At 43.2% G+C, this 22,206-nt stretch overlaps 1 protein-coding gene across 2 annotated transcripts in view; it reads right to left on the bottom strand.

Annotated features, from left to right (window-relative positions):
* Nucleotides 1-22,206, bottom strand: part of PRKN (parkin RBR E3 ubiquitin protein ligase) — a 1,259,259-nt gene that overhangs the window by 969,860 nt on the left and 267,193 nt on the right. For both annotated transcript variants that reach the window (XM_073337855.1, XM_073337854.1), the window contains exon 2: nt 21,915-22,078. In XM_073337855.1, coding sequence (XP_073193956.1) covers nt 21,915-22,078 — 164 coding nt within the window. The remainder of the gene's footprint in view (nt 1-21,914; nt 22,079-22,206) is intronic.

The raw sequence follows: 22,206 nt of genomic DNA on the forward strand, positions 1-22,206 counted from the left end.
CTGCTTGCAGAGGTAATAAAGTCATTGTTGCTTCACATTCATGCATTCTTTATTTATTCATCACACAAATAGGGGGATAATTGCCAAGGTAGCCCGGGAGGGGTGGTGGAGGAGGGAAGCACTGGGTGGGGTGATGGAGGAGGGAAGGACAAGGCCACACAGCACTTTAAAACTTATTGAATGCCAGCCTTCTGTTGCTTGGGAGATCCTCTGGGGTGGAATGGCTGGGTGGCCGGAGGCCCCACCACCGCATTCTTGGGCGTCTGGGTGAGAAGGCTATGAAACTTGGAGAGGAGGGCGGTTGGTTACACATGGGCTGTAGTGGCGGTCTGTGCTCCTTCTGCCTTTCCTGCAGCTCAATCATACGCTGGAGCAAGTGAGTTTGATCCTCCAGCAGCCTGAGCATTGACTCCTGCCTTCTTTCAGCGAGTTGACGTCACCAACCATCTTCAGCTCGCCAGCTCTCCTCGTGGTCATATTGTGTTTTTCTGCACTCTGAGATTGTCTGCCTCCACGTATTTTGCTGTGCTCTGTCAGTGTGGAGGACGGCATGAGGTCAGAGAACATTTCATCACGAGTGCGTTTTTTTCGCCTTCTAATCTTCGCTAGCCTCTGGGAAGGAGAAACATATGCAGCTGGTGGAGGAAAAAAGAAGGGAGAGTTGTAGTTAAAAAGACACATTGTATAGAACAATGGGTACACTCTTTCATGGTAAACCTTGCTGTTAACATTACATAGCACATGTGCTTTCATTACAAGGTCGCATTTTGCCTCTTATTGAGGGTATGCCGGTTTGGTGTGAGAGATCACTCACACAGGGCCGGACAGCAGAATTCAGCTTGCAGGCAGCCATGGTAAGCCACAGTCTTTTGGCTTCTTTAACCTTCATAACATGTGGGAATGGTTTCAAACAGCAGCACCCTCATTTCCCATACAAAGTAGCCATTGGGTTGGCCATTAAAAATGTGTTGGCAATTTATAGGGAGGGGCTGTGGTTTGCGGGTTCACGTGCAGCAGAAACCCAACTAACCCCCCTCCCCCCCGCCACACACACCCACACCCAATTCTCTGGGATGATGGCTTCACCCCTCCCACCCACCACATGGCTAAGAGCAGGGAAGATTTCTGTTCGGCCACAGGCAAACAGCCCAGCACGAATGGGCACCTCTGAATGTCTGCTTTCTAAAACCACCCTATTTCAACCAGGTGACCATGAATGATATCACTCTCCTAAGGGTAACACAGAGAGATAACGAACAGATGTTGTTTGAATGCCAGCAAACACCGGGACCATATGCTGCAATGCTTTGTTCTGCAATGATTCCCGACTATGTGCTACTGGCCTGGTGTGGTAAAGTGTCCTACCATGGAGGACGGAATAAGGTTGCCCTCCCCAGAAACCTTTTGCAAAGGCTTTGGGAGTACATCCAGGAGAGGTTTACGGAGATGTTCCTGGAGGATTTCAGTTCCATCCCCAGACACGTTAACAGACTTTTCCAGTAGCTGTACTGGCCGCGAATGTTAGGGCAAATTAAGCACTAAACATGCTTGCTTTTAAACCATGTACCATATTTACAAAGGTACGCTCACCAGAGGTCCCTCTCCGTCTTCATGGTCCGGGAGCCCGCCTTGGGTGGGTTCGGTGGGTACTGGGTCCAGGTCCAGGGTGATGAACAGATCCTGGCTGTTGGGGAAACCAGTTTCTCCGCTTCCTTGCTGTGAGTTATCTACAACCTCCTCCTCCTCCTTCTCCTCCTCATCTTCCTCCCCCCCAAAACCCGCTTCCGTGTTCCTCCCACTCCTTGGACAGAGTCAAAGCACAGGGTTGGGGTAGTGGTAGCTGCACCTCCTAGAATGGCATGCAGCTCATCATAGAAGCAGCATGTCTAGGGCTCTGAACCGGAGTGACTCTCTGTTTTTGCCTCTCTGTTTTTTTGGTAGGCTTGCCTGAGCTCGTTAATTTTCACGCGGCACTGCTGCAGGTCCCTGTTATAGCCTCTTGTCCTTCATGCCACTGGAGATTTTTTCAAATATTTTGGCATTTCGTCTTTTCTAATGGAGTTCTGCCAGCACGGATTCATCTCCTCATACAGCAATCAGATCCCGTACCTCCCGTTCAGTCCATGCTGGAGCTCTTCGGCGATTCTGGGACTGCATAGTCCTCTGTGATGATGAGCTCTGCATGGTGACCTGTGCAGGTGAGCTCGCCACGCGGGCCAAACAGGAAATGAGATTCAAAAGTTCGTGGGCCTTTTCCTGTATACCTGGCCAGTGCATCTGAGTTGAGAGTGCTGTCCAGAGCGGTCACAACTGAGCATTCTGGGATAGCTCCTGGAGGTCAATACCATCGAATTGCGTCCATAGTACCCCAAATTCAACCTGACAAGGCCGATTTCAGCGCTAATCCCCTTGTCGGGGTGGAGTAAAGAAATTTATTTTGAGAGCCCTTTAAGTCGAAAAAAAGGGCTTCGTCATGTGGATGGGTGCAGGGTAAATCGAGATAAGGCTGCTAAATTCGACCTAAACTCAGAGTGTAGACCAGGCCATACGCACAAAGAGACACAAGGAGATTAAATCCTGTGGCCTCCTGAGATATGAACTTATTCTGAGTTGATCTTCCTCCATTCGTTTCTGGAGACTGACACTGAAATGCTCACCAGTCACTAATGCATCAATCCTTCAGAAAAACAGGAGAATGAACCTTCATTTGCATTCACTTAAATAAATGAGATCTGCAACGAGTTCCACAGCAAGTGAAAGCTTCTGGAGATGCTGCTTTTATTGTCTCTGCAGTGATAAAGGACGACATTTACAGAATGGTCCTCTTATACACAAGTGAACAAAACATTGGAGGCTTATGCAGAAGGCACTAATAAGTTTGTGTTTCTGCATTCTGCTTCTACACTCTCCTGAAGAATTAAACGTATAGTATGCACAAAGGGCCAAATGCTTGCAAATACAGGTTTTGTACGGCTAAATAGATGCATCAGCATGTTTTGAAAACTGGAACCACCATATCAGTTTAACTTCTCTGTGTCTTCTTTTCTAGAAGACATTTGGAGCACACAAGAAAGCTGAGTGCAATAGTGAAGTATGTTGCCTAATTCTTCATATACCTTCCTTAATTGCATAGTATTAACTCACAAGATTCAAATACAGTGTGTTTTCTTTTTAACTTGTAATTTTGATAATTCTGAGCATATTTAAGTATTTCTTTTTTTTTATTTTGTTGCCGCTATGTTGGTGAATGAGATCCATCCAAGGAAGCGCTCAAGTCTGAAAAATGAACTGGAATATTTCCCAATTTGGTTCTCTAAATGATAATGTTGTTTGGATTTTTGTTAAATCTTCTGCTTATTTACTTTCTTAGAAAGATGCATTCAGTAAAGTTCCATTCCATTTAATAACAGAGAAGCATCACCACTTTGTAAAGAAAGATTTCGAAACTCACCTGACAGCTCACATAGTGGGTCACAGTTGCTCTACTGTCCCTTTTGATTGGGTCTCTGCAAGCTTTCACACCTCTTTTTAATTTGATATTACGCTCATCTCTTTGCTCCTTGAACTGTGGGGTTTCTATCCATCTTCTTACATTTTCCTCAAGTCACCTTGCATTACAAGTTACATTAATGTACTGCAGATTTGCAGTTCTATTGGTCACCAGAAGTTTTTTTTAAAAAGAATTTTGAGCCACTTAAGAAAAAAATTGAATTTTGTTTAAAACAAAAAAGATTTAAACACATCATCATCACTGGTCCCTGCGCTCATCTGCTTCCACAATCCTAATCCCTCCAACCTCTCTGATATTCACTCTGCTTTTGTTGTTGCTTCTTCAACCATCTCAAACATATCTTACCCCCCAGCTGAACCAACAAAAAACAATAGGTACTTTCACAAAGACTATTTTCAAGGATATATATCAGACAGGCAAATTTAATTCATTCCCATCTACAGTACAATGAGATATATTTTAACTGTACAATTCTGACAGCAGAAACAGTAAGATCTTCTGAAATTGGATTAATTTTTCTTTTACTGAAGCTCACCCACTCTAATATATTTCATGCTTAAACAGTAAAACAAAATGTTTATGGTATTATATGGTAAATAAAAGATAGAACCTCTATTTCCAGAGTGTGGAGAATGATGTATGAATAAAGGCTAAATGGTACTTGTGAAAAAGAAAAAAGGTCACCAGTACATATAATTTTTCTGTACATATACACACATAAATAGCATTTATCTGTTAGTCACCAACAGTATGCTTGGAGCTGTAAAAGACAAAAATGTACAGACTGATATGGGAAAGATAGAGAATATAAGACAATGTGGTGGAAAAAAAATTTATTGGCAAGAGTTTGGGATGAGCTGTACAACAAACAAATTGTGAAGTCAAGATGAGATTATCCACCACAACCCAGACTCATACCAATAAAATCTTTTCTACCACACCATACCATCATGACTTTTTACATCAAATAGTTTACACAAAAACTGTGTTAGAAATGTTTTAACATTTTAAAAAATGTTATTGGTATTCCCTTTCATATCGCTTCCCCTGTAAAACCAGGAACTTTGGTACCAGGAGCCAACTGTATAGCCCTTGAAAGAAGAGAAAAATGGAAACTAATATTTCAGAAATTTCTAAGAATAACTTACAATAACTTAACTTTACAAAGAGAGAGAGAGAGAGAGAGAGAGAATGATATTTTAAGATCCAATATCTCAAATATGAGGTTATTGGCTAAAACCACATAAACCAAGCTGAATGCTTAGCATACTCCAGGGGCAAACTTCACAAAGTTTTGCTGTCCTGAAATATTTGAGCCAAATCCATGCTCCCCCAGAAACCTCAACAGGACTTCCTGACTCCTCCACCAACAACCTACCTGCACAGCTATTCATTATGATTCTAGCTCCCTTCCTCCTTACAACTCCCACAATACATTCCTCTAGTTCCTTCCTTCCTCTTGGGCTACACTACACACCACTGGCGGAAACATGTAGGGTATCTGTAACTACGTGCTACAGTGAAAATCCTACTGTGTCCACATTGTGGTGTGTAGCTACATGCGTCAATGAAAGGCTCTTGCAAGGAGAAAAAAGCAAGGAAAAGCTTCAGCAGCTCCATGTTGCCAGAGCTTTTCACTGTGGGGAGGAAAGGCTCTGGCAGTGGGGAGGCAGTGGGAAAAGCCTCCAACAATGGGGAGCTGGCAGAACCTTTCCCTGCTGCCTCTGGCTGCTGGAGTCTTTCCCTGCAGTGGGAAAAGGCTCCAGCAGTTGGGAGCCACTGGGCCCTTTCCCTCATGCTCTCCAGCTGCTGGAGTCTTTCCCCACTGCCAGGGTCTTTCCCTGTGGCAGGAGAAGGCTCCAGCAGCGGAGAGCTGGTGGCCCTTTTCCTCATTGCCCCAACACTGCTAGAGTCATTCCCTGTGGCAGGGGAAGGCTCCAGCAGCCAGTTATTTTCCTAAGGAGGAGACAGGCAATGGGAAGGCCACAGGACACTACACTGCTAATGATAGCACTGTAGATTGGAGGCATGGCTTGGGCATGAACAGAATGTGCACAATATGTATTCACATATGTAACCACAGCCTTCAGTCATGCCTTTACTCACCTAAGTCATGCCCCACCAGCTACACTGCTATTTATACTTGTGCTAAGGGGACTATGCATGTATGTACTCTACACGCTGCCAAAAGTAGCATGCCATATAGACATAGCTTTATGTCTCTGAAGATCTGCAGGGCCCGGCAGATCTGCTACCCCCTCTGCTAGCTGCAACCCAGAAAGCAGAGGATCTAGAGTTGCTTATTTTCTATCCTCTGGAGTTTCAGAAGCTCAGTAATAATTTTACAGTGCAGCTAAAAGGGAAATCAAAAAATGACAGAAAGTTTTAGCTGAGTGGCAACTAGGGAATGGCAGACCTGCTGGGGGCCCCAATATTTTAGAGCAAAGAGGAAAAGGAGATTGAAATGAGACAAGGACAGACGATTTGAGTTTGGACTTGGTTTGAGCCTGCGATTGTTAACGTGTGTCAGGGGGGAAACAAGAAAGCATTTAAAGAATTGAACTGTCTCAGAGATTGTAATGGGGGCAGGAAAAAGGATCAGGTATTGAACTGTGTGGAAAGAAGCTGGGAATTTGGATTAGATACGAGTAGCAGTGGAAGCAGGAAAAACATGGATCAGTTCAGTCAAGAAGAGGGTTGGAAACTGTATTAGGTAGGAACAGATGGAGCTCTGACAATTTACACTAGCTGAGGATCTGCTGCAGAGACAACAAGAAAATCAATTGGATAGAGAGAGCATATTGAGATACAAGCAGTGAAATCCTGGCCCCACTGAAGTCAATGGCAATAATTCCATTGATTTATTTGTCCCATTATTTCACCCAGAGGGGAAAACGTACCCAATCTGACACAGACATGAAAAGAAGTTCAGAATATGAAGGTTACTTTCCTATAATAAGGGTTCTTCGAGGGGGACTCTGCATAGTCCCACTCATGGGATGCTCTGACTGGTGCAGCTTAAACAGTAGAACTCTAACTAGCAGTACCACTGGAGTGCTCACACACCTCCTTCATCCCTCCCCTCAGTGAACATTGAACGTTCTAATGCAAGGGTATATAAGGGATGTGACAATCTAGCTGCCTCAGCTCCTTCACCTCCTTTTTCGAGGTAGTGGGAGAAAGGTGAGCCAGGAGTGTGAACATACAGAGTCCATATTAAAGAGCGCTGGTTGCAGACAAGTAACCCTCTTTTTTTTTTTGAGTGTCCTCTGCATAGTCCCGCTCATGAGACAGATTAACAAACAGTACTCTTATCCAGAATATGTGACTGGAAAAAGGCTAATGCAGTGCCAATCTTTAAAAAAGGGAAGAAGGAAGATCCTGGGAACTACAGGCCAGTCAGACTCACCTCAGTCCCTGGAAAAATCATGGAGCAGGTCCTCAAAGAATCAATCCTGAAGCACTTGCATGAGAGGAAAGTGATCAGGAACAGCCAGCATGGATTCACCAAGGGAAGGTCATGCCTGACTAATCTAATCGCCTTTTATGATGAGATTACTGGTTCTGTGGATGAAGGGAAAGCAGTGGATGTATTGTTTCTTGACTTTAGCAAAGCTTTTGACACGGTCTCCCATAGTATTCTTGTCACCAAGTTAAGGAAGTATGGGCTGGATGAATGCACTATAAGGTGGGTAGAAAGCTGGCTAGATTGTCGGGCTCAACGGGTAGTGATCAATGGCTCCATGTCCTAGTTGGCAGCCGGTATCAAGTGGAGTGCCCCAAGGGTCGGTCCTGGGGCCGGTTTTATTCAATATCTTCATAAATGATCTGGAGGATGGTGTGGATTGCACTCTCAGCAAATTTGCAGATGATACTAAACTGGGAGGAGTGGTAGATACGCTGGAGGGGAGCGATAGGATACAGAAGGACCTAGACCAATTGGAAGATTGGGCCAAAAGGAATCTGATGAGGTTCAATAAGGATAAGTGCAGGGTCCTGCACTTAGGACGGAAGAACCCAATGCACAGCTACAGACTAGGGACCGAATGGCTAGGCAGCAGTTCTGCGGAAAAGGACCTAGGGGTGACAGTGGACGAGAAGCTGGATATGAGTCAGCAGTGTGCCCTTGTTGCCAAGAAGGCCAATGGCATTTTGGGATGTAGAAGTAGGGGCATAGCGAGCAGATCGAGGGACGTGATCGTTCCCCTCTATTCGACATTGGTGAGGCCTCATCTGGAGTACTGTGTCCAGTTTTGGGCCCCACACTTCAAGAAGGATGTGGATAAATTGGAGAGAGTCCAGCGAAGGGCAACAAAAATGATTAGGGGACTGGAACACATGACTTATGAGGAGAGGCTGAGGGAGCTGGGATTATTTAGCCTGCAGAAGAGAAGAATGAGGGGGGATTTGATAGCTGCTTTCAACTACCTGAAAGGGGGTTCCAAAGAGGATGGCTCTAGACTGTTCTCAATGGTAGCAGATGACAGAACGAGGAGTAATGGTCTCAAGTTGCAGTGGGGGAGGTTTAGATTGGATATTAGGAAAAACTTTTTCACTAAGAGGGTGGTGAAACACTGGAATGAGTTACCTAGGGAGGTGGTAGAATCTCCTTCCTTAGAGGTTTTTAAGGTCAGGCTTGACAAAGCCCTGGCTGGGATGTTTTAACTGGGAATTGGTCCTGCTTTGAGCAGGGGGTTGGACTAGATGACCTTCTGGGGTCCCTTCCAACCCTGATATTCTATGATTCTATGATAATAGTGAGATCAGAGTCCTATCTGAATACGGACTGCAGAACTACCTTGTCAAATTTTCCATCAGATCTAGATTCCAAATTGAACAAATAGTGTTTAGCGAAAGTATGGATTGAACTCCAATTGCTGCTCTACATATCTCTATTAGAAGAATGTGTCTAAAAAGAAGCCATAAAGGCTGTCTTCGATCTAGCTGAATGTGTTTTAATTTCCTGAGGAAGAGACAAAGATCATTAGTTTATAAGCTTCTTGAATACAAATCTAACCCATCTTGAGAGCATTTGCACAGAAATAGCTTTACCCTTATTCCTCTTTTCATGCACAATAAACAATTCTGGAGACTATCTAAATCATTTAGTCACATCTAAACAAAAGACTAACGCCCTTCTAACATCTAGCATGTGGGCAAGTCTACACTACAAAATTAAGTTGATCTAAGTTATGTCGATGTACAGCCACCACAGTAATTAAATGGCTTTTGCATGTCCACACTATGCTACTTGTGTCAGTGGTGCACGTCCTCACCAGGAGCGTTTGCACCAATTTAACTTGCACTGTGGGGCATTGTAGGATGGCTTCTGAAAGGCAGCATCAGTTGATGTAAGCAATGCAGTGTCTACACTGACACTGTGTTGACCTAATTACATCAACCTAAGCCCTTCGCCTCTTATGCGGTGTAGTGGGAGAGTTACATCAGTGGGAACTACATTTTACTGTAAACGCTTGCAGTTAGGTTGACGTAAGCTGCCTTACATCAGCCTAACTCTAGTGTAGACCAGGGCTATATAAGTTAGCTTCTCCATCTCAAGTATGAGGCTCAGAAAAGAACATTAGTAAAATAATAGACTGGTTATAAAAAAAAAAAAATCTGAGGCCATCTTTGATGAAAACCTTGGGTGTGTATTGAGAATTGCTTTATCTTTATGAAAAACAGTAAATGGTGGCTCAGCCATTAACACATGCAATTCACTTATACACCCTGTTGAAGTGATAGCTGTCAAAAAACAGTCTTAATAGACAAATGGAACAATGTATAATTTCCCAAAGGTTCAAAGGGAGGTTTCATCAATTGTGAAAGCACTATGTACAAATCCCAAAATGGCACAGGGTGTCTTTTTGGAGGATAAAAATTATTAAGACCTTTTAAGAACCTTTTAACTTCATCATGAATAAATATTTATTTACTGTCCACATGTACATGGTATGCTGATATGTCTGAGAGATGAACCCTCACTGAAGATAGTCAAAGACTCATTCTCTTAAGATACAATAAATATTCTAATAGATAATTAATGAGCGCTGTATATGCCCATTATATATCAGGGGTGGGCAAACTTTTTGGTCTGAGGGCCACATCAGGGTTCCAAAACTGTATGGAGGGCCAAGTAGGGAAGGCTGTGCCTCCCCAAACAGCCTGGCCCTCACCCCCTATCCGCTCCCTCCCACTTCCCGCCCCCTGACTGCGTCCTTCAGAACCCCCAACCCATTCAACCCCCCGACTCCTTGTCCCCTGACCACCCCCTCCTGGGATCCCCTGCCCCTAACCGACCCCCCGAGCAACTCCCCATCCAACCCCCACTGCTCCCTGACTGCCCCGCCCCCTATCTACACCCCCACCCCCTGACAGGCCTCCTGGGACCCCACCCCCTATTCAACCCCCCCCAAAGCCCCTTTCAGAATGCGGCCCTGCGAACGGGGGAGGAGGACTCAGGAGGAGCAGGGGCAGCCACGCAGCCAGAGAGACGCAGACGTTTCCCCTTCAAAGCGCCGCTTCTCTTTGGCCAAATGCGCGGCTGCCTGGTGCTCCTCCTGAGTCCTCTGCCTGTGTTCGTGCCACCCGCACCGCCCACCTGCTCCCCTGTGGCTGCAGGTGAGCCTCCCTCCCTGCTCTCCCCTGCCCCCACAGTGCAGCCCCTTCCCGTGCTGGCTGAACTGCAGGGGCAGGGGGACAGCAGGGGAGTGGCTGGGGACTAGCCTCCCTGGCTGGGAGCTCAAGGGCCGGGCAGGACGGTCCCGTGGGCTGGATGTGGCCCGCGGGCCATAGTTTGCCCACCTCTGCTCTATATCATACATGAAAATCCACCATAAAAATCTTTCTCATTTATGACTAACAAATTATAACTGAATTAAAAAAAGAATTAGATAAATTCATGGAGGATAGGTCCATCAATGGCTATTAGCCAAGATGGTCAGGGATGCAACCCCATGCCCTGAATGTCCCTAAGCCTCTGACTGCCAGATGCTGGGACTGGATGACAGTGGATAGATCACATGATAATTGCCCTGTTCTGTTCATTCCCTCTGAAGCATGTGGCATTGGCCACTGTCAGAAGACAGGATACTGGGCGATGTATGGCCGAGATGGACCACTGGTCTGACCCAGTATGGCCATTCTTATGTTTGTATTTTCATGGGGACTCTTTCCTTGAATTTAGCAGTATATTTCACACCTCTAATGAACAAGACTTTTCTATAATTCCGGAGTCTTATTGCTCATGCCGTTAGATGAAGAGACTGAAGATTGGGGTGACAGACCATCCCTTGTTGTCCCGTCAACAAATCTGGTTCTAGTGGTTGAGGTTTAATTAACGCTCAGGATAGGTGAATTAAGTCCAGGTACCACTGTTGTCTGGCCCAAACTGGTGCTATTAAAATTACCTTGGCTTTGTCTTGTATTATTTTGTTTATCTGTCTTTGAATGAGGAAAATGCATACACTAAGCCTTGATCCCAATTTATTAGAAATGCATCTGATATTGAGTCCTTGATTGATATTGAGTTATCACATCTTTATCTTTCCCCACATCATCAGTTCCTTAGCTCTTGCTTTTGGAACTGGCTCATTGAATCTGACACAACTGGATTTGAAGAAGAATGTCTCCTGATTCTACCACAAGAAAATGTACCCAGGATACGCTTGAAGACCCGCGGGTCAGAAGTATCCTTCTCTCACTGACTGGCTGTTTGCAAAGAGACTGACACCAACAAGGACTGAGCATTCATGCTCACCATAACAACTGTGTGCTTTTGTAGTAGAATGGCTCAGGAAACAGAGTCCGAAACCACATTAGTTTTCCTCTTTGAATCCTTTCTACTTAGAGACCGTTTAGTAATGTGTACTGAGGTGGAAGGTTTGTCCTTCTTCCCTCCAGACTCAGAGATGATGCTGGTCTCTGAGACGCGTTCAGACCTTGTACTTGCTCGGTTCTGGGTGGTTTTCCTGACAGCACTTCTTGTAATAAAACTGTCTGTTCCATTGTTCCTTTTTAGCTCATGTAAAAGTTGAACAAATCAAGCATTTTGAAGGTGAGTGTCCCTCTCTCAAACATGCCAGGTTGGTATGTGTGTCAGATGCTGGAAAAATGCCAGACACGACACGCATATTATAAAAAATGGGCTTTATATTCTTCAGCTCCACTCTCTCCAAACCAAAGATTTACAGCTATCTAACAAACTACTAACTAATTCTAACTATAAAATTAACTAGCTAACAAGCTCCAGATCCAGGAGCTCCAGATGAAGAGAGACAATTGCACATCTGCTTTATGCTGCTCATTACTGATTCTTTATTACAGTTTGCATTAGTGCCTTTTTTGGGTCTGGACACTTATGAGGAAACTCCTGGGAATGATAAATGATTACTAAGGGATCTCAAAAGTTGACAGAGAAATTATATACCATTTTTGTTTTGATAACTCCCTCTAAAACAATTGGCTTTTTCTCCCCCTCAAACCCTGCTCAATGTTAGTTCCTTTAAAGTGACCTCTGCTGTCATAATGCATCATCTCTGTTCTCTTGATCTATTTTTTTTCCAGCAAGACTGTTCCTAACAAGAATACTTCTGAGTTTCCTTGTGTGTGCAAATTTGTCTGCAATGGAAACTTTGTAATCAGCCAGGACCCACTTAAGCTTCCAATAGACATTTTCAATTAAAGTGAATGAGGAAGTTCTTATTAAAAAAAACAAACAAAAAACAGATCAAGCATCCAAATCATTTATCGACTATATGTGTGTAAGCTTAAAAATTACAAATAAGCATATGGTAAAGCAAATATTCTGGATTGTCACGAACTGTAACAATTTGAATAATTCACAATTTTTAAAAAAAAATCACAGAATCATATAGAAATAACAGCAAGAGACTACAATAATATAATAAATCTCCCCATTGGTGCAAGAGTATTCCCTACAGTACACTGTTCTAGTCTAGATGTAAAGGATCCCAGGCTTTGAGGTTTCCATCACTTCCCTTGAGTATCAAATCCTCAGACAAAAACTTCTCACTGCTAAGAACATTTTATGGGTGTTAAGTCCCCATTTTCCCTTTCTTAATTTCATCTCCATACTATCTGTGTACCACATTAAATATATCCTCTCCATCTTTGGTGTTAACATTATCCAACTATTTGTCAACTGTTATGCTCCCACTTTAGTCATCACTTGACCAAATACACATATTTAGTTCTTCCAACCCCATAATGTGTGTGTGTGGCTGTGTGTTTGTGTTTGTTTTTAAGGCACCAATTTACCTTTTATTTTCTGGTTATGAGGTGCCCAAATCTATGTATTAGTGTAGGCTTAACTCCCAGAGCTATTTCGAGAGGAATTTACCTTCCTTCTTTATAAGGTGATGAGTCTGGGAATGCAGCCCAAAATTGCACTGTTTTTTTTTTCTGCTGCCATATCACATTACAAACGTATAGAATTTGATGTCCACGCTCTTATCACTCCTATGCCTCTTTTAGTTTGATTACTTCTTATGTTTCTCCCTCCTATAAATCTCCATCATTTGATCAGTTTTTATTCAATATGTTAACTCAGGAATCTGAGTAAAACAGGGAGCCGTGAAATAATTTAAATATTTTGTAATTGTAACTACCAGATTGTACTCATTCTGAGCACGATGGGAAGGAAAGATTCTACACTCTACTGTCTGATACAAACAGACATATATGGATCAAAAACGTATGCAGAGTATGTGCAATTATTCAAGTCAAATTTGCTCTGAAGACCATGAATGTCTACAACACAACTTTGATAGACTACAACAGAAGTTTATTATGACTCACTGCATCTGATACAAATGGTACTGCAGCTCCTGTATCCACTTCCATCTGAAGCGGTTGGGCCTTCCGGAATGTAAGGGACTGGGTTGTAGGTGGTCTGGCCTAGTGGTCACAGTGTCCACACATCAAGGATGGCCACAATACAGTAGTCAGTGAACAAAGATTGGAGGAATCGCTAGAGCCAGGATGAATAAGCAAGATTCAGGGTCAGAGTCAGGCTGGGGTCTGAGACCAGAGATCAAAGGTAGTGCCAGGCTAGAATCAGAAGGCAACAGTCAGGGTCAGAGCCAGGCTAGAGTCAAAGACTGGAGATCAGAAGGCAAGGTGTGATCGGGAGTCACAGCACCACCAGAAGTCTGTATGGTTGCCCATAAAACTTCCTGGGGCAGCTTCCAGGGTTAAATAGTGTGGTTGGCTACTCTGCCACTCTTGACTCTTTGGGTAGTACTTCCCGCAACGCCTAATTGCCACAATATTTCCTGGATGTGGCTGTGCATGCCCTCTCAGTGGCAACATCAGCTGTCCTAGGCTCTGCAGCCTGGGTTCTAGTCCATGGATCCTTACATTACCCCCTCGTCAGGGCACCCTTCCTTTGGGTGGCACCAACCCTGGTTTCTCTGAGTGGTCTTGATGAAACCTTTTTACCAGGTCAAGGGCATGGACATGGGCAGCAAGTTCCCAGAAGCACTCTTCAGGACTATAGCCCTCTAAATCAATTAGGTAGTAGAGTCTTACCCTCTGCAGTTTAGAGCCAAAGACAGTGTGGTCTCCTTGGACCTGGACAAGCGGGGGTCTGTTGGGATCGGTTGGGCAAAGGGTCCTCTGTGTAAGTCTTCCAAAGGGATACATGGAAAACAGGATGTATCTTAAGGGATCAAGGGAGCTGCAATTTCAAGGTGACAGGGTTGATTTGCTGACCAATATGGAATGATCCAAGGAACTGGTGGTCTAGCTTGTGGGACAGCCTGTTCATATGTTCATTAACTAGAGCGTTTCACACCAAAATCGTGAGACAAACTGTGGTCCTCTGCCCGAGGTGATAGAGTGAAAACCCATGAAGATGGATAACATTCACCACTAGGAGTTGAGCCATTGTTTCAGGAGAGGGCAGGTGATCATGGAATATGAAGTCTGCCATTTCAGTCAGTTGGTCTACAACAGTCAAAACCATTGTTTGACAGTCAGAGTCAGGGACTCCCACTCTGAAACCCATGGCAATTGAGGCCCGAGGTCTAAGTGGAGTTTCCAGCGATACTAGGGTGCCAAGAGGCTTAGTTTGTGGAGTGTTGGTGCATGCACACAGGTCACAAGAGTCAATATAGTTACAGACTCTGGCTTGCATACAGGGCCACCAGAAGAAACAGGAAGCTGTGCGGTAAGTCTAAAGGTGGCCAAAATGGTGCCAACAGAGTGTCATGGCAGAGATGGAGCACTTCTAGCCAGGGAAACCCCAGTGGAACATATATGTGCCCATTGAGGTATGTGATCCTATCTTGTGTGAAGCACTGCATTTCGGTTCTGACTTTCATTTGCTCAGGCTGTTCCATCATCTCCTGGACTAACAGATCATCCCACAAAGCAGATCCAATTACATCAAGCAAGTCTTGGTATTATGGCACTAAGGAAGTTGTGAGGTTTTAGGAGACAGGGCGGTTCTTGGTTAGGCTCTTTGCACTCCTGGTAATATTTGACTGTTCAGGATAAGTCATCGGCATTCCCATTCCTGTTTCCCAGGTGACAGGTGATGATTAAATCAAATCAAGAGAAGAATAATACCTACATGAGCTGTCTTTGGTTCAAGGCTCAAGCCTTATGCAGATATTCGAAGTTCTTATGGTCAGAAAAGACTTCCACTGGGTGTTGGGTTCCCTCCAGGTGATGGCACCACTCTTCAAAGGCTGATTTAATTGTGAGCAGTTATTTATGTAATATTTCATAACTCCGTTTGGTGGGGTGACTTTTTGTGAGTAGTAGGTGCAGGGCTGCAACACTGACTGTGGACATGCCTCTAACATATGGCCCCATTGGCTACATTGGAGGTATCAGCAGCCAATATGAATACCTGGACCGGGTCTGGATGTACTAGAATGGGACAGTGGTGAAAGCAGACTTGAGCTGTTCAAAAGCACGATGAGCTTCAGGCAGCCAAACAAATATGGTGGCCTTGTAGAGGAGGTTTGTCATGGGGGCTATTTACCCTGAAAAGCCTGGAATGAACGATTGGTAAAAATTCACAAAACCCAGGAAGAACTGTAACTTCTGGGGGGACCTGGGCACTGCCCAGCTGTGGATAGTCTCCACCTCTGGGGATCCATCTTAATGCCCACAGAGCAAGGGATATTACCCAAAAATTCTGTGGAGGATTAATGAAAAATACATTTTAACAATTTATGTAGTCTTCCCAAGATGGAATGAACATGGTAACAATGCTGCTCAGGATTATATGAAAACACAAGTATGCCATCGAGATAGATGTCCACATACTGGTCCAAGACATTGCTAAATACATCGTTCATGAAGTGCTGAAAGTTTACAGGAGCGCTGGTCAGATCAAATGGCATCAGTAAATATTTCAAGTGCCCATAGCAGGTTTGAAAGGCAATCTTCCCTTCATTTCCCGCCCTCATGCACACTAGGTTGTAAGCCTCCTAAAGGTCCACTTTGATGAAAATTCTGGCTGACCTCATACAGTCTAGTAACCCTGAGGCTAGTGACGGGGGATTTAGCTGGATGTTGTTAGCTAGATGCAACAGTGCTGATTTGACAAGATGCACACTCTTTATCTTCATAAAAAGTTTCAAGCACATGATATGCAAACTGAGGTCCACCATTGTGAGCTTTGTTGGCAGGCTCTGATGGCTAAGTATTTTACACTATAGTACTGGATGATGCTTTCAGTAGATCCAGGTGATCCCTGAGATGAACTTTAATATCTAATATTCTGGAACTGCATGACAATCACAACACATTATTTCCAAGCTATTGTGAAACTGTGTCTTGATAACATTGTTTTTATAGCATCAGGTTTCCACCTCTACTTCCTCTTTCTCTCTTTTTATATACACAATACAATCATCCGTGTTGCCATTCCAGTTATGAGAATCTTCCCACTAGTTTTCAGTTATGCCCTCCAGTTCACAAACCATCATTTAGTAACACTTCTAGATCTTCTTTCTTGTTTCCCATAATCCTTGCATTTATGTATAGATTAATACTATAATGTTAATATACTTCTTCTTTAGTTTCTTTTTGAGAGCACTGCATCTTGTTTATTTGTGCATGTTAAAACAGCAGAGACAACACTGTCTAGTGGAAAGGACACTGGACTATCCCCAACTCTGCCACTGACTTGCTGTATGACCTTGAGCAAGTCACTGTACCTTTCTATGCCTGTTTCACAACCCATAATTTGTTTCTCTTGTCCATTTAGATTGTAAGATTAGAGAATTTCTGTTACTATGTGTATGCACAAGCCTTTACACAATGGGGATCTGATCTCATTTGAGGGAAGGGGTCTAGACACTACACAAATAATAATGCCAGATAGTTTGAATTGGGCAAAAGTGTCCCTCCCCTTCTCATTTCCTGTTTAGTTTGACGTTCACTTGATAAATGCTACATATTTTGAACCCAGAAGGGTTTCTAACCAATCTGCTGAAATGGAGATCATAAATTCTAAACGGCCACCTCTCATCACAGCATTCCAATCTTCCATGAACCCCAAAACCATTCTCTTTATTTCTTTGGTGCATCCAGTAGCAGTCTATCCCTTCCTTCTCTCATGCTTGGAATAAAAAGGATCTCACATCACCCCATCTTCTATGTTTTTATCAGCTCCCTGAAACAATTCCTGATTTTACTGAATACTCTTTCAGTGCTGTCATTCTATCACCACATCTTACTAGAATCAGTAAGAATTCCTTTAGCATTTTTCAAGCTAATCAGTCACTTATTCTGACATCATTTGCTGTGCTGCCAGAAGGCATCTGACTGTCCCACTTCCTTCATATGACCCTCAGATTTTTAAGCCCCATTTCCCACTCTGTAGTCACCAATCAGGATTACTTCTTTTTTTTACCATGGCTCCAGTTTCACTACTTGTCTGTTAATAACTGGTTGAGTGCTTAGTAGTCCGATTCTGCTCTGTTTTGTTGAGGACAATATACCTATAGCAGGTACTGAAATTAAGTGTCTCCATACATATTTCTCTCCTGCCCTTCCTGCATCTTTTATTCTTTTTTTTAATGTCACATGCCTCAATTTTCCATATAGTGTGTCGATCTGCCATTTCCCTCCTTATGATAATTTCCTTTCCGTCTCCATTCAGAAACTTCATTTCTCTCTAACACACCTCAACTACCATTCCAGCTCCTCCTTCTCCCTCTTCAGAAAAGAAAAGGAGTGTACTTCATACATATACAGCCTTCATGGTCTTCATTCATAAAGTGGACAATTGCTCATGTTCCACATCAGTCACCTTGCATCCTTTCCTATCTGCAATGTTTGTTCCGTGGTTAGAACCTGCGAGGATCAGAGCACTCTGTCACCACATCTTGGCAGACTTCCATTCACTGTTAAGGTATCTTTTAGAAAGTTTTCTTTTTTAACACCTACCACCATTAGTTGATGTCTTAGTCTGGCACTCAGCAATGAACTCCCACTCAGATCAAACTCCCTTTTGGTTTGGACTCATCTCTGTCGTCCTGTGTGTTCCATGATTCCTTGATATACCCAACTCTTTCTGCAGAATCTAAGCTTTATTTAAAAAAAAAGTTTCTACTCCTTATGGTTGCAAAACAAATGCATTATCCTTAAAATCTTCAGCTGAATATAAACCAATGTTACATTGTTTTCATGAGTCTGCCTGAAACAATACCTCTAAGAGACACATGAATTGACCCATTAATCTCAATAGAACGTTAACTCTGAAATTGAGATGACAATGTATATGCTGCATCTCTCTCTCCCTCTCTCTATGTGTGTGTATGTATACACACACACACACATATATATAATCAACAGTAAATACACCACTAGCATGTAGCAGAAGCATCCAGCTGGCCATGCCAAATATCTTTATCTGCCCTCTGTTGCCAAAACCTTGGAAGGGGGAGGGTGTTTTTGCCTTCCTCTGTAGCATGTGGGTGCAGGTCACTTGCCAAGATTATTTGGATACATCACACTTAATGATTTCCCCACCATTGTGCAGTCCTTGGGCGCTGGTTTGTATCAGTCCCTCTTATTCTCTGCCTATGCCACATAATAGTCTAGTCTCATAATATTTTGGTGTCATTTCAATTGTTGGGTTTATTGTGTGGGTGCTGGGTGGTGTTGGTGGCCTGTGATGTACAGGTCAGACTAGAAGATCGAGCAGTCCCTTTTGGCCTCAAACTCTATGATTATGAACTGCCAGTTGGTTCCTTCCCAGCTACCAAAACCTCTAGTTTCAGCCCTGAAAATGTCTACAATATCTCTCTCTCTCTCACACACACACACACACAGTATGGATGGAAAATGCAGGGATATACTAAACCGTGCTGATGTATTAATCATTAGAATTCACTAAATACTGGAAGTTTGGAATGGTACCTGAAACTGTTGTTGAACTTCCCATCTACTACAGAAGCCAGAGGCCTTGCCGAAGAGTTTTGGTCCAGCTTTCCAGAGCAATACATTTACCCCTTAACTATGAACAGCACCTCAAATGTCACCTTGAAACACATTCCAAAAATCAGTCCTTATGGCTAATCTGCCTTGGCCTTAAATAGATTAATGCGGGGAGGCAGGGATAGAGCTCCCACCCTAACCCTTGCATGGCCCATGTAAGGGTCAGGCCAAATTTCAATACCTGTGCTCAGGGGGCATGCAGGGAGAAATCCATACCACCCATAATAGGATGTGGCAAAGCTGAAAGGAATGGGGCCATGGTTCCCCCCACTCCTATGCGCCGACAGCAAATTGCTGTGGTGTGGTATTGGATGTTCAGCCTGTGCATTTTCAGGAACTTCAGGAGCCATTCTACCTTCCTGAGACACCTCCCTGTGATTCTCTTGAAGTGATGTGATTGCACATCTCCCCTTGGTGTGTCTGTGCTTATTGTAAATAACTTTAAAACTGCCTTAAAATTAACCTGACTGAAGGCATCTCAGTGTAAATAAATCTGAGTTGGCAGCCCTGAATATCTGAAAATCAATTCTTCCTTTATTCATCTAAGTTTTAAGTTTCATGTTTTACCCTGCAAAAAGTTGGGTTACAGATTCCCTGAGTAAAGTTAGACCCCAGTAACAGATTCTGTGTTTCGTCCTGAAACAACCTGACAACACCACTATAATCTCAAGCTCTTCAGCATGTGCGGGAAGGTTTAGAAGCTTCTTAAAGTGTAACTGTCAAGGTTCCTTCCGCACTCTGAACTCTAGGGTACAGATGTGGGGACCTGCATGAAAGACCCCCTAAGCTTATTCTTACCAGCTTAGGTTAAAAACTTCCCCAAAGTACAAACTTTGCCTTGTTCTTGAACTGTATGCTGCCACCACCAAGCGTTTTAAACAAAGAACAGGGAAAGAGACCACTTGGAGACATCTTCCCCCCCAAAATATCCCCCCAAGCCCTACACCCCCTTTCCTGGGGAAGGCTTGATAACAATCCTCACCAGTTTGTACAGGTGAACACAGACCCAAACACTTGGATCTTAAGAATAATGAAAAATCAATCAGGTTCTTAAAAGAAGAATTTTAATTAAACAAAAGGTAAAAGAATCACCTCTGTAAAATCAGGATGGTAAATACCTTACAGGGTAATCAGATTCAAAACACAGAGAATCCCTCTAGGCAAAACCTTAAGTTACAAAAAGACACAAAAACAGGAATATACATTCCATCCAGCACAGCTTATTTTACCTGCCATTAAACAAAAGGAAATCTAACGCATTTCTAGCTAGATTACTAACTAACTTAACAGGAGTTGTAAGGCTGCATTTCTGATCTGTTCCCACCAAAAGCATCACACAGATAGACAAGCCTTTTGTTCCGCCCCCTCCAGATTTGAAAGTATCTTGTCCCCTCATTGGTCATTTTGGGTTAGGTGCCAGCGAGGTTACCTTAGCTTCTTAACCCTTTACAGGTGAAAGGGATTTGCCTCTGGCCAGGAGGGATTCTATAGTACTGTATACAGAAAGGTGGGTACCCTTCCCTTTATATTTATGACAGTAATACAGAACCCTAAACGTAAGAACTGGCTTTTCAAATCACCTTAAAAACATTTTTGGCCCCATATATTTTCTTTAGTAAAAACAAATCACCCAAAAGCAAAGCACAGCAGTTTGACTATGTGCATCAACACTATCAGCAGGAGATGCCCTGGAGAATGACAACAGCAATTTGCATTCTGTAGTTTCTTTTGTGTGCCCAAACTCCCTAAAGCATTTGACAAAGCAATAAATATCATGCCCATGAAGATGTAGTGATAGGATGTCAATATCGTAGTGACTCTCTGCAACCAGATACAGCAGCCACTCTGTGCACAGCAATGTCCCCCACACAGCTGAAAATACAAGTGCCAATTAATCTGTGCTCATTAAAATAGAAAGAGTTGTTCCTGTGGGGGACAGTTTATGTAGTCACCTGAACCGCTATAGAATGCACCTCATTGTTCTTTGATGTCACTGCCAGGATAGTAGTTCTAACAACTCAGCAATCTCTAGTTTTGTATTGGGAGGCTGATACATATATTATTTCCACATTTCTCAAATGTCTTAAACCTATGTTCTTATGCTTCCCCCAGCAAATGCTGCCATCTCCACAAATATCACTTATAGGAAGAAAGAGAAGCTTATGAAATGAGAGTGGCAGTATTGGTAACAGTGGTAGAGATGATCAGAAAAAGAGTCTTGTTACTTGTCCTGTTATGCTCTTTTTTCCCTCTCCATTCATTCTGCATTTTATTTTTATCAGAATAGTTAATTAGGAGGAAATGAAATTCAAACAGGAACTCAGCCACTTACAAATCTTTCTCCTCCTCACTAGTCTTTCAAACTACGGGTTTGTGATTTCAGTGCTTTTTTGGGGAAACCTCATTGGCTACTGTGAACAGGCCTTCAAATACTACCCCTCCATCAGCGTGCACACGCACACACAGACAGCAGCAGCCTTACAACTATCCTCCAGGGGTCACAATTGGGTTACAAATATTGCACAACATGATGACTGAGCAGCTTGATTTGGAAGAATTTATTCACATTCATTCAGCTTCATTAAGATTCAAATGGAATAAAAAGGTAGAAATTGAGCAGATACAGAAATTGTGCATAGCTTGCGCCTGTAGTCAGTAAACATTTATTCACTAAGCACAGTTCTCTTTTGCTCTCTCTTGCTCTTATATTCTTTCTCTCTCCCTATCCTTCCTGCTTGCTGTTTTAATGCATAATTAAGAAGGTCAGAATTAATGAAGCAGTGTGGAGTAAAGTTCAAGGAATCCCCAGGCACTATTTATTCTATTAGATCTCAGTCATGAATGTCAGACTGGCAGCATTAGAGACAGAAGCAGTTGAGCTGGCAGCATCCCAGAAACAAAACTACCAAGAGAGACTTACCTGCAGTGTCAAGTCATTCCTAAGCTCCTTCCCTGCAAAAATCACACGTAACTGGTCAGCTGGAACTCCCTGTCGCTTAGCAACCACCTCCTTGAGCTGGAAGATGCTGGTGTCTGAATCAACCTCCACTGGGAAACCATGGCTGGAGTTGAACCTGACGAACACTGACCAAAACCAAAACATTTTAGAAAGTGAGCATTTTTCAAGTCAGATCTATTTTAAAATGGTATAAGAGGAGGTTTTCTAATCCCTGGACTATTGACATAATGGTACAGTAACATTTTAGTATATT

Source organism: Lepidochelys kempii, chromosome 3, assembly GCF_965140265.1.
Source record: "Lepidochelys kempii isolate rLepKem1 chromosome 3, rLepKem1.hap2, whole genome shotgun sequence".
Taxonomy (NCBI): domain Eukaryota; kingdom Metazoa; phylum Chordata; order Testudines; family Cheloniidae; genus Lepidochelys; species Lepidochelys kempii.